Raw genomic sequence first — 18153 nt, forward strand, 5'->3', positions numbered from 1 at the left:
TTTATACTGGTTTTGTATGTATTTGACTATGTAAAATTGCTAATGGGGCCCTCCTCTGAAGGGAATGACTGAAATCTTTCTCAGAAAAAAGAGGAAGAGAAGGAAAAGTGTAGATTTTTACAAAGGAAAGAAACTGGATCCTCATTATCTTAAAAAATATAGTTGTTCACTAGAGGTGGATCTATTTATCTGCTGAGTTCCAGAAGCAAAACTTCTGTAAAACATGAGAGTTCCTCTGGTTTGAAGGCAAGAGTTGAAGCAGAAGATTGCAGAAGATTGTTTAATTATCTGTGCAGTGCTTGTGGAAAAGCAGCACTTGTGGTTTGAGCACTGTCAGCCAGCAGGTACTACTGAGCTCCAGAGTGGAAGCTGCTGCTGCTGCTGCTGTGAGCCTGAAGCAGTAAGCACTGCTGGAGGATAGCAGGGGGACTAGCCCCACAGCGCTGTGGCTGCTTGGCTTTCACCCCAGAGCTGATCTGTCTCCCTCTAAGGCAGGGTGAAAGCCATCATGCGCTTTTCCTGAGACTGTAGGGCAGTGCTGTAGCCCCTGTGGAGATGTGCATGGACTCCAGCCTTGGATGAGCAGTGTCCTCACGAGTGGGTGAGGCAGACAAGAATGTCTGGTGTTGGGCACTCTGTGACCTTAGCCAGTTCCTTGTTTCCAACATGCTGAACCTGGCCTTGCTTCTCCTTCCCCACAACGTGTGTTGGTTGATGTGATTTCAGGTCCGTTCAGTAATCAGGAGATGGCAGAGTGGTTCCAGGCTGGATATTTTACGATGTCCCTGTTGGTGAAGAGAGCCTGTGACGAGACTTTCCAGCCACTTGGAGACATCATGAAAATGTGGGGCAGGGTTCCCTTCACTCCAGGCCCAGCACCACTTCCGCATCTGGTAATTATGTGATAGTTACAATATTCAAATAGTTCTCTAACAAGAAGGAATTGAGTTTTTTAGGTGTCATCTACTCTGTCTTGGAATTGCAGGTGCTCCAAGTGCCAAAGTTGAACTTGGTGTTAGATTACTTTTGTAAGAGTAGAAAGTACACGTAATTTAAAAATGCTTAGTGTGGCTGGGAGGCTAGGCCCTCTGATACATGTATTTCACAGGCTTTGTAAATCTGATCTTGGTATTTTTCTGGTTTTTGTATTTTGTTCTGGTCAAAATACAGCTTTTACATCGCTTGTATTTGCTATCTACTGCTCTTAGTATATATGTTATTGAAAAAGAATGTTTTATCCCTAAACACAGGGTGAGCTGGACCAAGAGCGACTGACTAGACAGCAAGAGTTGGCTCTGATCCAAATGCAGCACCTGCAGTATCAGCATCTTTTAATACAGTAAGACTTCCTGTGATCTTCCAGTGGCTGTGTTCTGCTCTGCATTTTTAGTCATCTGGGTTCAACTGCTTGTCATTATTTCCTTGGGCAATGGGGCTGGGAGAGCTTCACCTCCCACAAGCACAAAACACCAGAGATGTTGATAGTCTACAGGACTAGGGCTGTGTGTCTGCCCCAGGCTCACTTTTCGGAGTCCTTCCCAGTGTCACACATAGCTAGTTTGGTGAGACTTGCTTTATAGGTAGCTGTCATGGTCAGACTGAATCCCAGATGTCCTAGTAATGACCTTCAGATGTTTTGATGTCAGGAGGAAGCTACACGTCTTTGGAATTGGAGATGGAGAAAGTGGAACTTACATTTGGTATGCTGCTCGGCTTTTTGAAAATCAGTGGAAGGTCCTGCTGGGCAAAGCAGTTTGTCATCCATTTTGCCAAAGCTCTCAGTTGTTCAGTTATGGCCAGTTCCTGACAGCTTTTTTTGCTGCAGCTCAAAGGAAAGAACACTGTCAGATAGATTGCTTCTTCAGGGAAGTCTGAAAGTGTGTGTCATAATTATCGTTTTTCAATACTGATTGTCAGCTTATGACTGAATGAGGCAAGTGCCTGCTCCTGTACTAGGCAATGCCGTGACCTACTGTGGGGGAGAGACTGATTGTAGGTGGGCAGTGATCAAAGCCAGATTAATTTGAGCTAATGTTACAGAATTTAGACAAAGTAGTGTTGCACAGCTTAGAAGAGAAACATGGGGCAGTAATAGCCAGTTGACATAGCTGAGAGTGAAGCTAAGTCTGGTTCTGGTCATGTGAGCCAACTGGCTGTATTCTTGTATTTTGATTCTTGCCAAGCTCCTGTTCTGTGGTTTCTTCTAGTATTTAGCATGCACATTATATAGGTCAGTGGGCATTAGTCCCAGAGCATGCATCTGTCTGCAACTTGGGCATAAATGAACAAATACCATTTGTCTGCTTCTCTTTTGAAGACAACAGTATGCACAGATGCTGGCTCAGCAGCAGAAGGCAGCCCTCTCATCCCAGCAGCAGCAGCAGCTCGCTATTCTTCTTCAACAGTTCCAGGCCCTGAAGATGAGGTGAGCTAGCCCAAACTTGAACTGAATTCTGTTCTTCCTGCACTCTAGTTTGTATATAACAAAAATTTCATCTTGTTAGCTGTCTGTCCTAGTTAAGTTTGCTCATATTTTAGGATTATATATGTTAAAGATGCTAATAAGGATATGAGTATGTTTCAGAATAATAGGAAACAGTTTCAGGATATGGAGTACTTCTTTATATATGTAATCTTTGCCTCAGAGAGTGTTTATGGAAATGAGGAGTTGAAATTTACCTGTCTGACAGATAGGTTGTGCTGGTCACCAAGGAGCTTTGCTCGTTCTGCAGTACTGGATGCTTGCTCCTCAAACTGGCCTCTAAGCAACTAATACAAAACTGTAGCTTAGCCCTTAACAGCAGGGGTGAGATCAGCAAGAACTCTGCAAGCAACTACTGTTGTCCGCATCATATTTTTGTTTTAAATAGAGGTGTGGAAGGAAAGCAGTATGTTTCAAGTTACTGAATCTCATGCGTGTTCAGAGCACTCCTCTCCCTGGAAGTGGCGTGTTGACTCTTCCTGTTGGTATTACAGAATATCTGAACAGAACATGATGCCACCTGTTACAAGGTCTGTGTCAGTGCCGGACACTGGCTCAATATGGGAACTTCAGTCAGCTTCACAGCCTACAGGTAAGGTGCTTAGCCTGGGTCAGATCTCTTGGGAAAAGTCCATGCATTAAGAATCAGCATCTTTGAGATGATCCTTCCCTTTTTGACGTAAAGTGAAATTATTTCTGCATCATGATGTTTAACTGGATCAGCCTGCTTTGCCTTGAAGTAGAAGTTCCATTTGAGAGCGGTGAAGAGTATGGTAATTTTTCCTATGGTTATGGGCAGTCTAGATCTGAAGGGATTGTTTTATTTAAGGACATTCTGCTCTGATGGGAGGAGCTGGAATAGCTGGTTCTTCTGTGCAATTTCATAGGAAACCCATCCTTCCTTCAGTCATGGACAGGCCTTGTTCTCCAGGAAGATAAGATGGCCCTCTACTGACTAAGGCAAAAGTGTTAATGTGATTTTAGTTCCTAAAACATAGTAACAGCATACACAAGATTCTCCCCTTTCAGTTATGTTTTGTTCATGTGCTTATTTTTGCTTGTCAATGTTTGTTTTCTTTACTATCTAGTCTGGGAAGGAAGCAGTGTCTGGGATCTGCCCATTGATACTGCAGCTCAGGGACCAGCTCTAGAACAACTTCAGCAGCTCGAGAAGGCCAAGGCTGCAAAGGTCAGAAACTGTTTTGTACTGTAAGAAGTTGGGATTGCTCTTCTTCAATGTAATTGTGGTTCTCGAGCCAGTGGAAGACCGAGCTCTTCAATGGATGGTTTTGACTAGATTTTCATGGAAAACACCATAAAGAGATTAGGGTTTATAAAAACAAGTTATGAAATCCTGGTGGACAGCTGTTTGGAAATTATCACTGTGGAGGTACTACTGACCTCTGAAATAGTGGTTGTGTTCTACATTTGTGATTAAAACCTCTTCACTAGCCACCTCTGTTTTAAACTGAAATCATGAGCTGTCAGGCCAAACCCTGAGTTGAGACCAGGTAGTTGTACTCTTAATCCTTGTGATTTTCACCAGAACTGGCTTGGGGAATCATAAGAGTCCTGTTTCCAGGGTTATTCTACATGTACTGTAGTATTGAATTATTTTTGTGAGTATGAACCTGTATGACTTTATCTGTTTCCTGAAAATTACTATTTTATGATGACTGCAAAGCAATTCACTACTTGCTTTCAAAGTCAGAGGGTATTTTGAGGAGCTGATGTAGAAAGACTGACTAGAGAAGTGGTGTTTGTTACAAACAAAAATTGTCCAAAATTGTTTTAGACTGTTTCAGGAATCTGACCTCAGTAGGCAGCTAGCTGATAGGCAAAATTGCAATTAAGGGAGAGCAGCTGTCAGAGGCTTCATCTATTAAGCTGTTACTATAATATCAGCAGAGTTGCCCTAAGAAATGGTGTAGGAATACGTTACCTGCATCTGAGTATAGTTTTATGTGAATTGTAGCTAGAGCAAGAGAGGAGAGAAGTGGAAATGAGGGCCAAACGAGAGGAAGAGGAGAGGAAAAGGCAGGAGGAGCTTCGGAGGCAACAAGAAGAGCTACTTAGGAGGCAGCAGGAAGATGAGAGGAAACGACGGGAAGAAGAAGAACTGGCCCGCAGGAAGCAAGTGAGTTTTCCCCAATGTAGTTAATCTGTAATTAATTATAATATTTTATAAAACTCACTTTAAGAATCCTGTGGGGTCTAAGTAATCTTTGGTAGGTGTGTATGAAGACAGTTTTAATATTTTTCATGTGAGTATATTAAATTATGATTCTTCCGTTCTTGATTTTTTTTTAAGAGCCCAAACTGCAAGCTGAGAAATGGGCTTTGATGCTTCACTTTAAGATAGGTTTCTGTTTGTGAGCACAGGGCCTTTATTCCATGTGGAATATTCCCTCTCAACTTTTTAATGTCAATGTTGGACTTTAGTTAGTTGCCCAGTTAGTGCATGTTTTGATCTTTATTTCCCATTTATGCAGTCAAGTGTTTTATGAGGATATGTTCTGGAGTAGATGGAGCTTGAGCAGCTGTTTCATATGAATAAGAGGTAGAGGGCTATAGTGGACAAAAAGTGATGTGACATTCAGCTTATTTTTCCCTTTTTTTTTTAACTTAGTAAATTATTTTTTTGAGTAAATTATTATCTGGGTAGGAGAGTCTGTCAGCTTTTTTACTTGAGTTGATACTTGGGAAAGGAAGGGATGTAGTTTGATCAAGCATGTCTTAAAAAGAATTACGTGGTCAGTGTTGCAGTAGGGGAAAGAATATAGGAATTGTAGTATGTTCTTAATCATCTAAGACTACAAAATAGAGACATTATTGTTGGGCATTTTTAGCACGTACTTCTGAATTCTGTATGGAAGAAAATGTAGTTGTTCCTTAAGTGTTGCAGGAGGGAGAGACAGTGAGAGTTAGTTTTCATTCCGCATGTAAAGGCTAAGGGCAAGCACAAGGCTGAACTTATTCACTAAGGAGTTAGTCAGTAAATGTCCTGAAAAGTACCACATGAATAACAGGCCAAAGTACTAAATAAATCTGTCCTTTATAGTATTTCTTATGAACTTAGGTAGGCAGTTGTAAAGCGTGTTCCTGCTGTAAGGATCAGATACTTCTGAGGAAGCCTCTAGAATCTCTGGTTTTGTTTGGAAGTTCATTGTAGATCTCTGTTCACTCAGGGTTTGGGTTTTGTCACAGAAGGTCTATTTTAATTGGTACAATATGATATGTAGATAATTTAATGGTATCTTTTGGAATCAAATCTGCAAATAAATGGCTCCTTGCTTTAATGTATCTACTTTGCAGGAAGTCATGCTGTACAGAAAAGCATCCTCCACTTGAGGTCAAACTAACATTGAAGCAATATTATACACAAAAGTTTTAACTTTTGAGATAGATTGCTTTAGATCTGGTTCAATAACAAGAACACATTTTTCAGCTATTAAGTAACTCAATTTGTGTCATCTGTGCTGGCTTCAAGTAGACTTGGGTTGTTTCTTTTCACTAACAGTTTTGCCTCTGTGTGTAACAATGTCTGTTAAATTCCAAAGTTTTGTTGTCCACTTTGGATTTGTACAGTTAACAGTCTGACTCTCCCGTTCTGAGATGCCATGGGAAATAACTATTTACACGAAGGAAGCAGAACGGGCTTGAAAAGCAGTAACAGCAAGTATTTTAGTTCATTACCAATGCAATAATTGCCACAATGCTTAATTCTGAGCAGTACTGTCTTTAAAAGGTAACAAAGAGTTTAAGCACTTCTCTGGAAAGAGAAAATAACATTGTATTCTGTATTAAAAAAAAGAAACTGGTCAATATTTGAATCTGAATTCTGTACTGAAAGGCATTGTAGAATCAGGGATGAACTGATTTATTAGCATGGATTTATGCAGAGGAGATGATGCTTAACAAATTTGATTAACTTCTTTTGAGGAGATGACAGTGAGAGCTGAGAGGGGTGAAGCAGTAGACTTAATCTGCCTGGACTTCAGGAAGGCTTTTGATGTAATACTGCATAAAAGACTAGTATATAAGGTTAGTAAATATGCTGTTGATGGTGAATTCTAAATAAAAAAATAACTAATAGAAATTCAATTCTGTAGGATGAAATGTCATACGAAATGTTGAATTCAGTTCTGTTCACAGTTTTCATCGATTACTTTGCACTCTAGAATTGCAAACAGTAATGCCCAGCTTGTGTAGCTCCTCCTGTATTTTGTTTTTGTCTCTGGCCTGGTATCTTCTATTTTGTAATAATTGATTGCTTTCAGGAACAAAATTTGAGGTTTAATAACCAGCTAATAATTGTTTTCCCTGAATCATGTCTTTAGTTCTCCCTATAAAATACTTGTTTCAAAGAGGAGAGCAAAAAGATTTGTGAGTCGTGGTAACATAGACAAACAGAACTGCAGGTGTCATCAACTACAAAAAATTCTCTATTTAAAAATCCAGAGTCTATTGAACTGGGGATTGCTGCTTAAGGATTTTTTTGTAATATTACAGATACTTTAAAAGATTTGAAATAAGCTGTCTGTGCAGCAAGATGCATATGTTTGAAAACAATTACTAAGAAGGATGCTAAAGAGCACTGGGAATGTCTTGGAACAGGAATCTATGAACATGGGATCACTAAGAGCCAGAGGATTGATTGTTTCCCGTACCAGTCAGTGGCAGAAAGCTGGAGAGCTTTGAATTTTGGTCACATGCTCAAACAAAAACTTCAAATAATAAGATACAGAAGTAAATATTAAGACAACATTTTTATAGCTGTGAAGAGTCAGCAAAAAGGCTGTCTTGCCCAGCTTTTCATATCTTACAGGTTTTTTTTTTTCCTTTGTGTCAGTAAAAAAACACTGTTCATCTAGTTCTGTAGGGGAGAGAAGATTTTTACTGATGTTATTAAACAGAAAACAGTGTTTCTGCTAGCATGCCTGAGCAAAGAGATCTGTACCGCTTTTTTCATGGCAGTTCTAGCCTCATTTCCCAAGGGGAAGGTAGTGCTCATCTCTCCCAGGTACTGCATGCTGTGTCAGTGAGAGCTTCCAGCCTGGCTGGCACTGAGGACTCCTGAGCTGAGATCCTGCTCTGTGGTCTCCAGGCAAACAAAAATGACTGGCACCTCCAGCCTACTCAGCAGCCTTTTCAATAAAAGATACAGCATGCAGAAATTTTTCAGCATTTGTATTGGGGACGCTTGATTATTGTGACTTGACTACATGTGTCCAGTTAATACAGTTAAAGGCCCAAATTTCAAAAATGGCTCAGGTCGTGTGTGTTGCACTTGAAAATGATTTGATTAATGAGAAATGAATCACAGGCTATTGTTCTATGTCCAGCTACTGGAAAAGCACACTTACTGGACTTACATCCAGCACCAAACCACTTGAGATATTCAGCAATATGAATGAATTGTTGGCTTGCAGCTAGCAGCTATTCAGTACCATGGAATTGCTTAGAAAAGATGTTCTGTCTACTGACAGTTTTGTTGCAGGCATCTGAAATTCACTGTCAGAGAAAACCCCAGGGAACTGTAGTGTAGTTTATCTTTACTGTGTGTACCTGAAGCTTTGGTGCCAGATTGAATAAAAGGGTCTTAGTTTTCACAATTAACTTCCTTGATCTACCAGAGTTTACATCCATGCTGCACAATTAATCACTGATCATCCTATGAGTATTGCTTATAAAAAAATGGTAGGGGTGTGATTGCTATAGTGGGCATTTAAAAAAAAATACAAAATTATAAAAGCTTAAAAAGGTTCTGGTCTAAAAATGAAGATCTTCAGGTTGAGCTGGTAGGGTAAGTCAGACAACAGAAGGGGTGAAAAGTAGGGTAGCCTTAACTCAGTTGCTGGACATCAGAGGTCAGAAAAGGCTGCAAAAACTAAGGCTTTTTTATGCAAGGGAAAGTCAGAAGTGGTGGAAGAGGTCCCCAGGTGGGATCCCATTTGACAATGTACAGGAAGCTGCTTGTCCCTATTCCTCAAAAAAACCCAAGTAGCAGATTGGAAAAATGTTTATGTTGATAGGAAAGGGTGCTAAATGTTTAATTTTTGAGTTAAGTAAATTATTTTAGTACTTAGAAAACAAAATATAATTTGTTGGAAGCTATTTAAATAATTTAGGGAAAATCCAAAATCAAAGTCCTTAAGAGGCCTCTTGTTACCCATAATATATAAATAGTTTAGGGAGAGCCCAGTCAAAGGCCTTGAGACCTCAAAAGTAGCTGTTCTTGAGTGCACTGGTCTGTGTCAGCTTCTTTCTGGTGTCTGGAGATATGGTTTGAGTTTCGTAGTGCTCATGAAAGTCAGTGTTCAGAAACTCCTGTGAGTAGGAAAATCTTCCAACTTAGAGCTGACAGCTGCCCCCTCCCCCCCAAAGGAGTTAATGATACCCACCCATTAAAATATTTATAGATCTAATGTCCAGCTTCTAGTGCTGCATAGTGAAAAGAGGAATCTCACCTTTTGTTGTCATTCTCAACACCATTCTTCTTAGAATCAAAGACAGGCAATTATGTCTTCTGTTTTCCATTAAAATAATTTATGTAGAAGATGTACATTACATCAGAAATACTTGTTAACATGTAGGTTTGTTGTGCTTAATGCAATGTTTTGGTAGAGCTTAGTTTGGAGCTAGGGAGCTTTTCTTGAGGCTACTCATTTGGCCAGACAATGCTGTAATCTGTGTTCTGATGTGGTTTGTTGATAAAATGGCATTTATAGACTAACATTTTGTTATCCCAACTCCAGGAGGAGGCCCTGAGGCGACAACGAGAGCAGGAAATTGCACTAAGGCGGCAGCGGGAGGAAGAGGAGAGGCAACAACAGGAGGAAGCACTTAGGAGATTGGAGGAGAGAAGAAGAGAGGAGGAGGAAAGACGTCAGCGAGAGGAGTTAATCCGTAAACAGGTGAAAAATGGATGGCAAAAGGGACCTCTTCTGTTTAATGATGGAGACTGCCACTACAAACAGGCATCAGTACTTGAGAGACCATCAGTTTTGGTCAAAGAAAGCAGAGCTTGCAGACAGTATTGAGTTGAGTGAAAAAAGGTTGTTTACCTGTATCCTGACTTCAGACAAAACAATCAGAATCCAATATGCCCTTAGGTAAAGAGATTTGGGTGGGGGTGAGTGTTCTCCCTTCACATTTAGCCTTAGGAATAGCTTTGCAGCACAGTATTTGTACTCGTTTTGAGGCAGAGTACAGTATTAGATTAAGTTTGTTTTGAATTAGCACCCTCTGGGCCTTTACTTTGTTATCTTCAGTGTCATCTGAGATGATTAATTTTGGTGGTCTTCCTGTGCAATGCCAATTCTGTATCTACTACCAGAGTTTCAACTTTCTTTCTTACTAACAGGATTTTTTTCTCCTTGGGGTCAGCATTAGAAGTCCCTATTGGGAAACTTGAACTTCCAGTCCCCTAATTGATACTCTCACAGTCCCTTGGTCAAGCTAATCTTGAAATGTGATTGACTTCACACTAACTTCCAGGTCCATTTCAGAATTCCCAGTTAGTGTTTTAAAATGCCTTTTCAGGGTCCTCCTGTGTAAGATGTCCATCACCATTTATGTTACTTGTTAGCAGAAATGTCTTTTCTGGAACTCTGGTATTGAGGAATAACAGTAAACTCTCCATCTTTGTCACCTGTCTCTTTTTTCCTGTTATTTTTGCCAAGTTTTATTCCACTGAAAGTGTACTGTAAGTAGTATAAGCAAGCAGAAGCTCAGACTGAAAGGTGTGTATCTAGTAAAAGGAAAGTAGTAAGAAATTAGCTGGTGTGAATTATGGAGATGTCATTCTCATCCAAGTTCTTTGGAGCAATGGGAAACATGTATTTTTGGGGAATATAGATCATATTACGAGGAAACATGTATTTTTAGGGAATATAGACTATATTACTTCATTACTGAGAAATGGAAAGGTAAATAAATAACCCAAACAGCACAGATTACAGATAACAAGGTCCCTGTCTGTTTTGTCAGAATATCAGTGCCACAGAGTTAAGAGAATTTTAAATTCTGTGAAGTCTCCTTAGACTTTATTCCTTTCTGTGTCCCGGGAAGGAAGAGGAGGCCGCCAAATGGGCGCGTGAAGAGGAGGAAGCTCAGCGGCGGCTGGAGGAGAGCCGGCTGCGCATGGAGGAGGAGGCGGCCCGGCAGCGGCTGGAGGAGGAGGAGCGGAAGCGCAAGGAGCTGGAACTCCAGCGCCAGAAGGAGATCATGAGGCAGAGGCAGCAGCAGCAGGAGGCTTTACGGCGGCTGCAGCAGCAGCAGCAACAGCAGCAACTTGCACAAATGAAGGTAACCTGTTCCTGCAGCTTAACTTCCTTTCAGCTAAGCATGGGAAGTTAAAGCCCCAGCTGCATTTAGGGTGGCCTGTAGTAGCTTGGGCAGAGCAGGGATGGATGAGCTGTCTGGAGAGGAAGAGGGTAAAGAGTTGATATCGAGAAAAAGGAGAAAGAGAAGTTAGAGATTAAAACCCCAAAATGTTCTGTCAGTAGAATCACACTGGGAGGGCATCACACATGGACACAGATGGCTTTTTGCCACAATGAGCAAGGGCCCATGCAAAGTTTCTAAAGTCTTTGAAATCTAAATGAATTGCTTTTTTTCTGGTAATGATGTTACATTATTCTTGATACACTGTGTCAAAGACTGATGTGTCATGAGGCAATTCAAAGAATGTACCATTTATATTTTCTGCATTTTCATACATTCTTATTATACCATTTTGTACTTTCTAGGGTTTTGTTAAACTTTAAAGGTGGCCTTTCTTTTCCCCTGGGTTTATACCGTTTCTTCCTGATTATACTCCAGCAGCATTCTCTAAAATGTTTTGTAATCCTGATGATGTCTGTTTTGGCTCAGCTCCCGTCATCTTCAACATGGGGTCAGCAATCAAATTCAGGAGCTTGTCAATCCCAGACCACACTGTCATTGGCCGAAATCCAAAAGTTAGAGGAAGAACGAGAACGGCAGCTCCGAGAAGAGGTAAACACTGACAGCAGCGGAGTGCAACTTGTTAGAGGGGACTCAGCTGTGGGACTGCTTAGCTGTCACTTTGGTTATTAGAAGGAATGGTGAGGATGAGGAATGTTTTTTGAAATAGCATAACTCAAAATCCTGTTCTTCAGGCATAGGTTCAGTAAGCACTTGTGTGGAAGTTTTCATGGCTTCTTAGTACAAGAATCTGAAAGGGAAAACTGCAGCCTTTTAACCCTGGGAGTGTAATATATTCACAAAAGAGTGCAGTTATTTCACATCTAAATTCTAACATGTGTGAAGATATTCATGAGACCAGGGCACTTAAAGGGAGAGTGGGTTGAGGGGGGGAATAAGAGGTGGTAGGAGAGAAGGTGTTATTCCAAGAAGCTGACTGCAGTCATCATTTGATAAATTTGGTCTGCCCCAGGCTAATAAACAATTTGTATTCACTGTTTATCTCATGTCTCCCTTTTTGGAGGAACTGTAATGGCCCAGGACAGTAATAGGTCAGCCAGACTTCTCTAGAAGAAAGTGGATTCCGTTTAAAACCAGTTTCCAAGTTACACTTTTGAATAAAGTAATGATCATCTGAAAGTATTTACAAGCACTTTTGTCTTGAATGCAACAGCAAAGGCGCCAGCAGCGTGAACTAATGAAGGCCCTCCAGCAACAGCAGCAGCAACAGCAGCAGAAATTGTCAGGCTGGGGTAATGTCACCAAACCAACAGGCACCACCAAGTCCCTGCTGGAGATACAGCAGGAAGAGGCAAGGCAGATGCAGAAACAGCAGCAACAGCAGCACCAGCAGCCAAACAGAGTCAGAAATACCACGGTACGATTATTTATTTAATCAGTACATGGAGGAAAGCAGCCATGCCAGTTCCCTCTGTCTGTTCATGTCTTTTCTGCTGGGTCTGTGCTAATAACCAGCATCTCTTTGTTATTTCTCAACAGCACTCTAACCTGCACACCAGCATTGGGAATTCAGTGTGGGGCTCTCTAAACACTAATCCCAGCAACCAGTGGGCATCTGACCTAGTCAGTAGCATCTGGAGTAATGCCGATACCAAAAACTCAAACATGGGTTTCTGGGATGATGCAGTGAAGGAAGTGGGACCTCGTAACTCGACCAATAAAAATAAAAGCAATGCCAGCCTCAGGTAGGAACTGGGGAAGGAGCTTTTGCAAACAAAGACTGCCACTCCTGGCATGATAACTTGGCACTTAGAACTTGTTCACATGTTTTCCCTTTGTTTTTTCTTTGTGTCATTCAGGATCTGTTTTAACAACAAAAATAGCTAATAGGTGACCATTCACAGTTTATCTTGTCACCTGGTTAGAAAATCATTTTGTTCTGAAAAAGTGTTTGCTTCTTGTAAAATAGTCTTACAGTGTCGCACTGTGTACTGTACTATGGGTAAGCCTGGTAACTGATAATCTAATTCTATGTATTTTCTTTACCTCAGTAAATCTGTAGGTATTACAAGTAGACAAAACAAGAAGGTAGAAGAAGAGGAGAAGCTGTTGAAATTGTTCCAGGGGGTTAATAAAGCCCAGGATGGATTCACTCAGTGGTGTGAACAGATGCTTCACGCACTCAACACAGCCAACAACTTAGATGGTAAGAGATGGAAAGGAATGGGGGGAACAATATCTATTCTGTTTCCTGACCAGAGTAGTTCTGAGGGATTTTAATGACATCAAACCAATGTTTCCAATGCACTTAGCAAAAGAACATCATTAAATAGCACCCAGAAGAACTGACTGCGTTTTAGGTTTTCATTGTCCTAACTATAGCAAATCAGTGGGATTTGAAAAAGTTCTGGAGTCTGTCAGCCAGAGCCCTCCTGAGTATTTCTGGTAGTCATGGAAGCATTATTAGGCAGATTGATGAGGATCTAGTTTCATTCTGCATTGCATGATGGGGCTTTATTGCAGAGAACTAGACCAGCAAATATTTGACACAGAAATCTGACATTGATGTTAACTGTATGTGTGTGTTTGCTGTCAACATGCACTTGCTCATGGTCTGCCTTCTTCTTGCAGTTCCCACGTTTGTTTCTTTCCTGAAGGAAGTGGAGTCTCCCTATGAGGTCCATGACTACATCCGAGCCTACCTTGGAGATACTCCTGAGGCCAAGGAGTTTGCCAAGCAGTTCCTCGAGCGCCGTGCCAAACAGAAAGCCAGTCAGCAGCGGCAACAGCAGCAACAGCAGGTAAAGGTGCCTCTGCTCTTCCTGGGGGACTGTGAGGCTGGAGCGTCAGAACCCCTGCTGGATTCATCAGCATCCTGGCCAATGCAGACAATAAAACTGCTTTCCAGGTTTTACCACAGGATCAAGCTTCCTTTGTAACTTAACAGTTGAGGCCAACTGTAGGTCAAAGAGTGTTTTTGCATGGTGATCTGGGAAATGCTGTGGGAAGATGAGGTGGATACATCACGTGGATATAGGAAGGGTTTTGGGCTCTCTGAATATTTTGTGTATAAATAAGCCAGACTTCACTGTGCTCTGTAATCTTCTCCTTAATTTGTTCTCTAGGATTCAGTGTGGGGGATGAACCACAGTTCGCTACATTCAGTCTTTCAGACCAATCAGAGCAACAACCAGCAGTCCAACTTTGAGGCTGTGCAGAGCGGGAAGAAAAAGAAGAAACAGAAAATGGTTCGAGCAGATCCCAGCTTATTAGGTCTGTTTCAGTTTTTAAAAATTGATGTTTAATTGGGCAGTGGTGGTTTGCTTTGAGGAATTTAGAGGATTCTTATTGACCTTAAATGGTAATACTGAATTTGAGTAGAAAAGTTGGAATGTCTTTAGAATATTTTTAATAGTATTATTTATTTAATGATTTGAAAAATTCTGTACTTATGAAAAATTTTGTCAAACTTTCCCTTATGTAATGGCCTCTTCGATACCTGGGTTATTACCTGGAAACCTCTAAGTAGTTCAGGGATGTCAGTTAAATTCCCTTTCCTCTTTTGAGCTGACTTATGGCTATTTATTGCTTTAATGCTGATTCATTCTTTGAAGAAAAACATTTTTTCCTTTCTTTTTTGAGGAGCAGCTTTCTGAGGTTGCCTTGGCCTTGCCAAATTTTTCCAGGAGCTAACCACTACCCTAGTCAGAAAAGACAGCAAAGTTTGAAGTGATCACAGATTTTCAGCTGGAGACTGTGGAGATGATGACATCATTAGTAGTCCTTTATTTATTTATTATGTTCTGTGTCTTAATTTTTACATGAGGCTAGTTTTAACCATCCCCTGTAGCACTGATGGAATGGAAAAGTTTCTTTGAAGTAGCTTTTAAGGTACAGGACCATTGTGTGAGTGCATGGACACTGTGGGGTGACAGGTCACTGTTGTGTTCGTGTGAAATAAATGTATCTGCGTTTGTCCCCTGTGTGACAGGGAGGAAACCAGGGCACTGCACTGGGCCAGGCTTTGTTGTGCTGCTTCTGCTGAGCCCAGTTGCTGTAGAGCAGATAGGTATTGTCCACCTGAAGTCACTGCTTTTTTAAGGCACTAGCAGAACCCTGCCTTTGGTTTTTGTCTGTCTTCTATTTGTGGTCTCACCAAAGCCAATACTTCAACTACATCAGTGATTTCTGCACTGGTGTGTATGGAACTTCTCAGTGGAATCCTGACTTAGGCCACCCCAAGGTGCCCATCCACTGAGTCTGATCTGGGTACTCAGTTGAATATATTAACAAACCAGCTGGTGTAATGTGAAGAAGAAATCACTAAATACAACTTATAAGTTCCAACTGTAAAGGAAGTAGCCCATGCAGCTTTTTAAAACATATACACTTGCTCTTTTACAAAGTAATTTCAGATGCTTTTAGGCCACACTGCCACATGAGGGAGCCAGAACAATTTTCCTATGCCTACAGAGCATTTCTTACCCCTGGAAGTGTGAGGCAGTTGGTTGTCTAGCACAGAGCAAACCAATGTAGCACTCTCAAGACACTGAATTGTCAACTTTGTGTTTAGTAGCCTTACACAGGGAAACTCTCCCTGTTCTTATACTCCATATGGGGTTCATGGAGCTCTAAAAAGGGGATTTCAGTAAGAAAGCTGCATTTGATTTATTTGGTTTGTTTCCTTGTTGAAAGTGTTTTCACTCTCACACTTTTCTCATGTACATCGTAACCTCAGCACATACGGCTAAAAAGTTGTGTAGAAGTTTGGGTGCATCTCTAGCCACCTGCATGGCCCTGGGTAACTTTGTACGTTTTCATGTTGTACTCATGAGATTGAAGTTTGTAAAAAAAGCATGGAAATTGATGTAATTGGTACTAAATTTCATAGGTACATGCAGTGAGACTTTAAAGGGTGAAATTGCTCACAACTCCTGAAGCATGAGAACAAGATTCCACATGTGGATTCCAAGTTCTCAGAATGCCCATTTCTGCTTCTCAGACCATGTAAATATGGTGCTGACAGCCACTTCCAAGAGCCAGTTGACTTAAGCCTGCAAGATGTTACAGAGCCATGTTGCCACCATGTATGGATGTGTCTCGTACTGGCTCTGCAGGTGACATTTTTTAAATGGAACTTGAAAACAGTCTTCTGATCTGGTTTTAAAGTCTAAGTGATGCTTGTCTAGATATACAGTTGATTATCTTCAGTTTATTCAGGAAAAAATCAGTTTGTGTGACTGCATCTGTAGCCTTCCTGAGCTACCCCTAGATTCTTACTTTCTCTTACACGTGGTACTGCACATAACAGATGTTTTGTATCAAGTACACTTTGCCACAGCCAGATTTTTAACCGGTCCTTCTTGGTTCACAGGGTTTTCAGTGAATGCTTCATCAGAGCGGCTCAATATGGGAGAAATAGAGACTTTGGAAGACTACTGAGCATGTGCAAATCAACTGGCTTTTCCTGCATCTGTTAACCATGGATTCTCCGTTTGGACATCGTACTCTCCACCTTGTGTTGTTCTTTGCCTCGCAGTGAATCACAGGATCAATCATCTCAGGCTGCTTTCTCTGGCCCCAGCAAACCCTTTCTGCCCAGGACTGCACAGGCGTTGTTCCTACTGTCAGCCCACTCAAGTGGACTTGGTTCAGAGTCCCGGGAGGGTGGGAGTTAGGCTTTGTTTCCCAGCAAGGCTGAATTGGGCAGCAAGCTTTCACTGTGCTGTGATTCATTCTGCTGACATACCTGGAAAAAAAATCAATTGGGATTCTGCAAAGCATTGCTTCCTTCTCCTGGTTACTCTTACCACATCCAACATGTGCAGTCATATGGAGAGAGAGAGAGAGAGATTGAGAGAGAGTTTGTGGTTAACAGATGTTGGTCAAAACCAAAATGCCACACAGATACTGACTTGGCTGCTCCATCAGGGCAAGAGGTGCTCTCCTGGCCAGGAGCTGCATTCATAAGCTACCCTTAGAAACTGGCAACAGGAGAGGGGCGGTAGTGGGCACAGATTAGCTTGGGTTGGTTTGAAGTTGCACACCCCCTGCCAGCTCTTCTCAGCACATAATTTTTGGAGGGAAAGTTCAAGTCTGTCTTCATTAGGTGGTGATGCTGAAGCTGGTGGAGTTCCTGTCATCGGCATTCTCCAGCCTTCCTGGACAAGTGGGGACTTCTGCTCTGGAAAAAGGGGGGTGGCATCTCTTCTTTCAGGCTGAATTTTCCCCTTAAGTGCTACCTTCAGAGGGTTAGGACCAGTTTATTTTGAGCTCTTTTCCTGCAAATTTGTCTCGTTTAAGAGACAGTGGGATCTTTACAGTGTGGATCTGTAGTCTCTGGAGAGGGTGGACCCTGGCTTTCAGAGACGTGCCAGCAGCCTCAGCTGGTTGTCACTTGAAGCAGTGCTTAGGTATCAAGCAGAGATGCCCTTTCGTCATGGAGAGAGACACTGGAGGACGAAGCTTTGTGCAATGATGGCCCTGCTTATCTTCTACACCTTAAAAGTACTTCATGCACCTTCACTGGGATCCATAACCTCTAAGTGTTTATGGAGTCATAACCTTCCTCTCTCACCAAAAGATTAACACCACCTTCCCTGCTCCACGTAACCACCCACCCCCACACACACACCACAAACGACAGAGAAGGAAAACTGCCAAATGCACTTAGTTTGAACCCCCCTGGTCCCATCTCCCGTCCCCAGAGGGGTGTAACCTGCGAAGGGAGATATGCTGCAGTTTTGGTGGAGTTGTATAAAGGTGTCTGTTATTCTGTCATCACTGCCTAAAGAAAACAGTTTGAGTTGCTCAAGAGCAGTTTGGCTTTGGATTTTATTTTGTTTGGTTTATTCATTTTTTGGGGTCACCTTCCCCTCCTCCTCCTCTCTCTTCCCCCGTCCCCAAACATGTACAGTAACTATACAGAGACTGCTGCAGACTTGTATATAGTTTTTGGATCCAATAGCATGGAGAGACTTGGAACTGTTGCAAATCTGGTCTCCCTGTCTCCTTTGCTTTGTAAATTCATAAAAGGGGGAAGAGGGGTAGTTAAAATGTTTACAAAACTTTAAACTCCCTCTGAACTTTTGCCAGTGTGGGGGGGAAAAAAAGAGAGAAATAAAACCTGGTTGTATTATATCTGAGAGAAAACTTTCTGCTTGCTTTTGTCAAAGCTGAGTATTGAGATAATTCCTGGTGCTAAAATTCACCTAAACTTGACTTGCATCAGTTTTCATCAAGAAACAACAAGCAAATACACA

General features: G+C 41.6%; 1 protein-coding gene across 2 annotated transcripts in view; it reads left to right on the forward strand.

Annotated features, from left to right (window-relative positions):
* The window catches only part of GIGYF2 (GRB10 interacting GYF protein 2), a 75624-nt gene extending 57581 nt beyond the window's left edge, over positions 1 to 18043 (forward strand). The window contains exons 15-30 of one of the 2 annotated variants that reach the window (XM_014258291.2): positions 727 to 893; positions 1251 to 1339; positions 2318 to 2425; positions 2977 to 3074; positions 3571 to 3671; positions 4458 to 4619; positions 6425 to 6526; positions 9241 to 9399; positions 10556 to 10792; positions 11360 to 11482; positions 12105 to 12308; positions 12431 to 12636; positions 12943 to 13097; positions 13523 to 13692; positions 14017 to 14164; positions 16266 to 18043. In XM_014258291.2, the coding sequence (XP_014113766.1) occupies positions 727 to 893; positions 1251 to 1339; positions 2318 to 2425; positions 2977 to 3074; positions 3571 to 3671; positions 4458 to 4619; positions 6425 to 6526; positions 9241 to 9399; positions 10556 to 10792; positions 11360 to 11482; positions 12105 to 12308; positions 12431 to 12636; positions 12943 to 13097; positions 13523 to 13692; positions 14017 to 14164; positions 16266 to 16333 (2297 nt within the window). In that variant the 3' untranslated portion in view covers positions 16334 to 18043. Of the gene's footprint in view, positions 1 to 726; positions 894 to 1250; positions 1340 to 2317; positions 2426 to 2976; positions 3075 to 3570; positions 3672 to 4457; positions 4620 to 6424; positions 6527 to 9240; positions 9400 to 10555; positions 10793 to 11359; positions 11483 to 12104; positions 12309 to 12430; positions 12641 to 12942; positions 13098 to 13522; positions 13693 to 14016; positions 14165 to 16265 lie in introns of those variants that run through there. The other variant, XM_014258296.2, reaches the window with a different exon arrangement.
* Positions 18044 to 18153: the final 110 nt, after the last annotated feature.

This window comes from Pseudopodoces humilis, chromosome 11, assembly GCF_049639895.1.
Source record: "Pseudopodoces humilis isolate 2021_Gansu_Grassland_sample_001 chromosome 11, ASM4963989v1, whole genome shotgun sequence".
In the NCBI taxonomy this organism is placed as follows: domain Eukaryota; kingdom Metazoa; phylum Chordata; class Aves; order Passeriformes; family Paridae; genus Pseudopodoces; species Pseudopodoces humilis.